Genomic DNA, 7,380 nt, shown 5'->3' with positions numbered 1-7,380 from the left:
AATCAACCCATATTTACATTAAACTATACTTCAAGTATTATTTTCTATATTCTGTAATTAAATTTTTTTTATTTTTAAATAAATTTGGAATTTTTATACATTTATATTTCTTTTACTGCCGCCTTCTCCTTTGCTCTCTCCTTTTCTTACACATCATACTCTCCTTGTCCTACGCCTATAACGCTGTCCTTTTCTCACCATACGCGCTCTCCTTCCCGCTATCCTCCTTCCTCTCTATTCTTTCTCTCGCACCCATATCTCCTTTTCCTACCATCATGCTCTCCTTTTCTTATCATCATGCAATCCTTGTCCTACACATACAGCGCCTTCCTTCTTACACCACATCATACTATAGAACGCCTGATTATATTTATAATCAAATTAAATATACATGATAATGCCCATCCACTATGCGAAACGTTATTCTTTAGCGCAAACATCCGTACTGTCGGCGTTCTGTATATGTTTTCATTTAGCAAAAATTTATATCTCACGCTTTGTCGTATACAATTTTTACATTCCGATTAAGAACGGTGAAATTCAAACAAAGAAAATGTAAGTTTCAATTATTTCCTAAATATTAGTTTCTAAATATTATTTTTTAATATATTTTAATATTTTATATAGCGTTTCATCTCGTCGTGCGGTTTGCATACTTGGGAGGAGATATACCTTAACCCCGACATCTTACAAATATTTGGAGATTGGAATAAGCGTTGGAGCTATGTCGTATGTAGAATTGATACTTGGTGACAACCGAGGCAATCGAGTAGTATTGCCTATCGTACTCTGGCACTCATTGATGCAGAAACGTACAGACATTGAACGACATGTACATTCGACTGAAAGTCAGCCATTATGGATCTGCGATCTATCTATCCAAATGATTGTATTAAACGGATCGAGGATTGTTAAATTAACATTATCTAATAAGTCTTTGTATATGCAACCTCAAACATTGTTACATTTATTCGATTTTGAAAAATGTATCGATCATATGCATTCATGGTTGTGTCAAAATACACATCTCGTTAATGAAAAGTTTAAACAATTTTGTAACGTTTTGCAACGTAACAATATTACTAATGTAAATGTTGCTGTGAAAGCGATACGCGAGAGTGACGCGTTCGATAGCGGATCACTCGTAGATTGCGAATTGTTGACGTGTGCTATAAATGATATACTTTATGATACTTGTAAAAAATAAAAAATAAAAAAATTATTATTAACATTAATGTTTCTCTTCACACTATTTTATTCTACGACTCTTCCTCCTCGCATACGTAAAATTACATGAATCGGCAATTATCTTCTCCAATATTAAAACTTGCGATACAAGAAAAATCTATCCTACAACCAAAATTGTACGCTGAATATTATATGAAGACGCTCTTAAACTGAGCAGGAACGCTCGTCTTATCAACCAACGGTCGAATCTTCTGTAAACGAAATTGGAGAATCGCATACCGGATCACCGGAACAATCGGTACTATACGAGTGAGAGAGACAGCAACAGCATTCCATAGATCAAAATCCCCCACCTCATTAGGTAAAGAAAGGACTATCGAAACTATCGCAGCAGCAAAAGAGATCAGTCTTATTCTCGCCGTAATTTAATTAACACTGACTTCATTACTAATTTCGCTGTATTCATTATATTATTCAAGTATCTTATACAGTAGATAATATAAGAGAGTTCTAATCCAGGGATCTGAGGGGGGGTGAGGTAAGCGGGGGGGACGAGGCGAGGTACCTCGCCCCCCCCGCACTGACCGGGGGGGAGGGGGCAAATGTCCCCCCTAGACTGAGGGGGAAGGGAGAGGTACCAAATGCCCCCCCCCCAGATTAAGGGGGGGAGGGTGGTACCAAACATCCCCTGATTGAGAGGGTAGGGGGAGGGGGCATACATATGGTTGCGCACGTGGAGGGAGTGTCCTCTCCGACTGACTGCGGAGGTCTGACGGTGAGAGAGAGGAATGTCAACTGTTATAGATAAAATAATCACCCCACTCTGTTTATTCATAATGTATATTTGCAATAAATAATTACGTTCGCACCGTGGTAGAGGGAGACGGTGCGATAGACGTCCGCAACGTGGTAGAGGGAGACGGTGCGATAGACGTTCGCAACGCAGTAGAGGGAGACGGTGCGATAGACGTTCGCAACGCGGTAGAGGGAGACGGTGCGATAGCGTTCGCAACGCGTTAGAGGGATACGGTGCGATAGGCGTTCTATATAGCGTAGGACAAGGAGAGTATGACGTGGTGTGAGAAGGAAAGCGCTGTATGTGTATGACAAGGGAGTGCATGATGATAGGAAAAGGAGGGCATGATGGTAAGAAAAGGAGAGCATGATGGTAGGAAAAGGAGATATGAGTGCGAGAGAAAAGAATAGAGATGAAGAAGGATAGCGAGAGAAAGAATAGAGAGGAAGGAGGATAGCGGAGGCGCGATAAGACGGAGTCTAAGGCGTACGCGAGAAAAAAGATAATTTTAGCATGTTAAGTTTTTTATATTGTTAAATGTTATCTTATTATCTAATTATATCTAATACAGAAGAAGAAGGATGGGATAGACGATGAAGGTGGATAAGTAATAAATATATATATAAATTTAACATAAATTTTATTTAAAAAGTGTGTATGTGTATACATATAAAGTGTGTGTGTGTGTGTGTGTGTGTGTGTTTTAAAATTAAAAAAGAATAGAAATTTTAATAGAAAATTTAAAATATTAAAATAGTTATATGTTTAAATATCAAAATATAAAAAAAGAATTAAAATTATAGTAAAAAATTTAAAAAATTAAAAATCTGTAGGGGCGATGCGCCATGGGAACTCGTCATAGCTGCGTCTGTAACAGGAAAAAAAAAACATTTTTTATTAGTACTTTAAAAATATTTTCTAAAATGATAAAAATTATAAATACTCACAATCTATTCGGAGTCTCTCTCTCTCTCTCTCTCTCTCTCTCTCTCATCTGACGACCTGGAGTCCTCCTGCAGAGTTTCGGGGAGCTACGGTTCCTCTGTCTCCCACACCTCATACGGAAGCTTACCAAAGAGTTTCCGCAAACAAAGACGATCCTCGTTAAACTGAGGAGTCACCTCCTCGCGCCTCCGGTTCTCGGGAGTGTCACCCATGCGTAACAATAATAGTTTGTTTGGTTTTTACACATAAGTTCTCGGTGTATGTGCTACACTTACACAATAATAATAATAAAAGTTTTTTTGTAGTATTCACACAAGTCTTAAGTCATGCAAATTGGACACATATTGCAAGATAAAATTTGAAATAATGGAGTTCGACACTCACTACAAAATAAACCGAGTATTAATGCGTAAATATTAATCGAGTGTTCCCGCACAGCACAAATCTCATCAAAAAGGTACGCCATTCTTATAAAACACGATGTGCAGAAGTATGTGCCATCTGCAGTTGCATAACAAAAATATATGCAGCACATTCTTGTTAGTTCATTATACGAATTAATATCCGCTAAGTCCAAATCACGATCGATTCTGTCTTCGAAAACACTTTCATCACTTTCATAGTCACTGTCAGCTAAGTGTTGTACTTCAACTCCAAATCACCCTCTTCGTCAGAATTGTTCATATTAATATCACCATTATTTTCGATAACATCGAAACCGATATTTCCAATATTGGCGTTATTGTCATCTTCATCACTAGATAGTTCTAAAAGCGGCACTTCAATGTCTGAGTCTTCTTCATCGGAAATTATCATAAAATAATCATCACCATTATTTTCATCCATATTCGGAAGACACACGCGCAACGCATAGATTTACTCGCGACACGAGCACAATTCATAGATTTCCTCGCGACACGAGCACGTAATAAGCTTCTTCTTAGAGCGTATAGGAAAAAACTAACCACGCGCCACGCGCATTTATCTCAAATATATACACGAGATCCCATATCTCATCTCTCTCTAAATAGAGTATCTCTTTTTAAATAGACTATGCATATGATCCTATGAGAGGTAAACGTCTTTGTTTGACTGAGACTAAGAGAGCGCGAGGAGGAGGAGGAGGAAGAGTCGTAGAATAAAATAGTGTTAATAGAAACATTAATGTTAATAATAATTTTTTATTTTTTATTTGTTACAAGTATCATAAAGTATATCATTTATAGCACACGCCAACAATTCGCAATCTACGAGTGATCCGCTATCGAACGCGTCACTCTCGCGAATCGCTTTCACAGCATCATTTACATCAGTAATATTGTTTCGTTGCAAGACGTTACAAAATTGTTTAAATTTTTTATTCACGAAATGTGTATTTTGACACAACCATGAATGCATATGATCGATACAATCTTCAAAATCGAATAAATGTAATAATGTTTGAGGTTGCATATACAAAGACTTATTAGATAATGTTAATTTAATAATTCTCGATCCGTTTAATGCGATCATTTGGATAGATAGATCACAGATCCATAATGGTTGACTTTCAGTCGATTGTACATGTCGTTCAATGTCTGCACGTTTCTGCATCAATGAGTGCCAGAGTACGATAGGCAATACTAATCGATTACCTCGGTTGTCACCAAGTATCAATTCGACATACGACATAGCTCCAACGCTTATTCCAATCTCCAGATCTTTGTAAGATGTCGGGGTTAAGATATACCTTCTTCCAAGTATGCAAACCGCACGACGAGATGAAACGCTATATAAAATATTGAAATATATTAAAAAATAATATTTAGAAAATAATTTTTAGGAAATAATATTTAGAAAATAATTGAAACTTACATTTTCTTTGATTGAATTTCACCGTTCTCAATCGGAATGTAAAAATTCATCTTGCTTGGTTTCTTTTGTAGAGCACATTTTTTTTTTTTTTTTTTTTTTAGCACAACCTTATGCACGGACAACTGATGCGATACTAAACTATTGAAAGTACTGCGATCAATTTGTAATATCGCAAAACGTCATGAAGAGGGGAGTATTTGTGACGTAATTTTGTAAGCGCCAATGTAAGGCTGCTAGAAATTATTAAAATCGCGTCTCCACGTGCTTTCTCGAGCGCCGTGTGTGGCCGCCGTATGATGAAATCTAATCAAATGTATACGACGATTGAAATATTCGGTTACAAATGTATACGACAAAGCGTGAGATAAAATTTTTGGCTAAATGATAACATAAACAGACCGTCGACGGTACAGATGTTTGCGCCGACAGTACGAATGTTTGCGCTAAAGAATAACGTGTCGCATAGTGGGTGGGCATTATCATGTATATTTAATTTGATTATAAATAATAAATATAATCCTATGCGTAGAGGATGTCATATTATATTACATTACCACGAAATATGCGTGAGATAAAGAGACGTGATATTATAGAAATGACGGATGTTTATACGAAAGAATAACGTTTTCGCAACGTGAAAAGAATATAACGATTAAGAATAACGTTTTCGCAACGTGAAAAGAATATAACGATTAGATATAAATCAGAACGGAGAGTCACATCTCGCCATTATTGTCGAAGCTTGCACGAGTGTACCTTATATGTAAAAAAATGGAGCAGGTTTTAACGCATCAATCCACCTTGATAAATTCGGTGGAGGAGTACTTTGCGTGGGAGGTGCGATGCGATGATTATATCAAGTCGTTGGAAGAGCAGAGTCGAATTAAACGACCGCGAATATCGATCGGATATCGACAATTGTTGATCGCAAAGATCGCGCGACTCGAAGGACTGAAAAATGCGTTGCGCAAACGTTTCGTACACGCGGGTGCCGGACACAGCGCGCATCAAGCTGCACTATTTTGGCGAGAAATTGATACAGCGTTCGAGAACCGTATATCGACTGGTGCGATAATCAATAGCAATTATATCGAACCTCGCCAGTTTCTCGAAGACGCGAGTGATATCGTGCTCGAACATGTGCGAGACGCTATCGAAACACACTGCAGTGTGAAAGTGAATACTATGTTTAACGGTGAGTTTGTGGCGGGTGAAAAGCACGACGATAAAAGTGTAAGTACAAAAAACTGTGAACTATTTCGTACATCTGATTTACGCGAATGGTACGAGCAACGTGTTATCGAGCCCACTTTAGCATCTCTCGAAGAATTTCAAGAACGTGATAGTGGGTGGGCATTATCGCGTATACTTAATTTGACTGTAAATATAAATAAATATAATCCTATGCGTGCGGGATGTCATATTATATTACCGCGAAAGATAATGATGAAGCGAGCGATAGTTAACGTGCGATCCAAAGACAATGCATGTTTCGCATGGGCAGTGACTGCTGCTATGTATCCCGCTGAAAGAAGGGTTGAACGAGAATTATCGTACCCGCGTTACACGGATGTGCTAAATCTTCGAGACATTGAGTTTCCAGTGACTCTTAATCAAATTAAAAAGTTTGAAATTAACAACAATATTTCAATCAATGTGTACACCATCGAAAACGAAAATATTGTTCCTATTCGTCTTTCGGAGCAAAAGAGGGACAAGCACGCCAATTTGCTCTACATTCAAGATGCGCAAGATATCGGACATTTCGCGTGGATCAAGAATTTATCGCGACTCGTGAGTTCGCAACTCAATAAACACAATGGACAAAAATATATCTGTGATCGGTATGTATATTTAATATTATTGATTTTTTTCAAAATAAATATATAATTATTATTTCTATTTTTTATAAATGTTAAAATATATATATATATCTTATTTCTTTTTTTATAGATGTCTACATTATTTTTATTCGAATGAGAAACTACAGTCACATACTGTAGACTGCGGGAAGATGAATGACTGCGCTATTCGATTACCGAGCGATAAAGAAAAGTGGCTCGCTTTTAACAACTATAACAGGAAGGAGCAGGTTCCTTTCGTCGTGTATGCCGACCTGGAATGTGTTTTGAGAAAGACGTACAAAGAAGAAGAAGCAGAAAAAAATTTATACCAGCATCATCAAGTGTTTAGTATCGCTTATTATGTACATTGCTCGTACGATAATTCGTTGTCCGCGTATCATTCTCGTCGCGAAGCCAATTGCGTCGCATGGTTTGCTGAAGAATTAAAAAATTTAGCAACGAGCGTGAAAACAATTTTATCTACAAATCTTCCCATGATAAATTTGACGCGTGAAGAATTGGAAAAGTTTAACAGCGCTACTCAATGTCACATATGTGAGAAACCATTCGTGGAAGACGATACGCGCGTACACGATCATTGCCACCTCACTGGGCGGTACAGAGGTCCCGCGCATTCAAATTGCAATCTAAATTATAAGGAATCCTTTTATATTCCAATTATTTTCCACAATTTATCCGGTTACGATTCACATTTTATAATCGAGGAAATAGCTACAGCGTTCGAAGGAAGAA

General features: G+C 37.5%; 1 protein-coding gene across 1 annotated transcript; it reads left to right on the top strand.

The window, feature by feature from the left end:
* The first annotated feature begins 5,510 nt into the window (after positions 1-5,510).
* LOC140666893 (uncharacterized) lies at positions 5,511-6,673 on the top strand. The gene has a single exon (XM_072894448.1). It carries the CDS (start codon positions 5,555-5,557, stop codon positions 6,671-6,673), a length of 1,119 nt encoding a protein of 372 aa, XP_072750549.1. The 5' UTR covers positions 5,511-5,554.
* Positions 6,674-7,380: the final 707 nt, after the last annotated feature.

This window comes from Anoplolepis gracilipes, chromosome 6 (genome assembly GCF_047496725.1).
Source record: "Anoplolepis gracilipes chromosome 6, ASM4749672v1, whole genome shotgun sequence".
NCBI classification, from domain to species: domain Eukaryota; kingdom Metazoa; phylum Arthropoda; class Insecta; order Hymenoptera; family Formicidae; genus Anoplolepis; species Anoplolepis gracilipes.
Note: the sequence above shows the minus strand (reverse complement) of the source record. Positions and strands in the feature narration are given on the sequence as shown.

Excerpts from the sequence above, each read along its gene's own strand:
- LOC140666893 (XM_072894448.1), top strand. The coding sequence starts at position 5,555 with ATGGAGCAGGTTTTAACGCATCAATCCACCTTGATAAATTCGGTGGAG.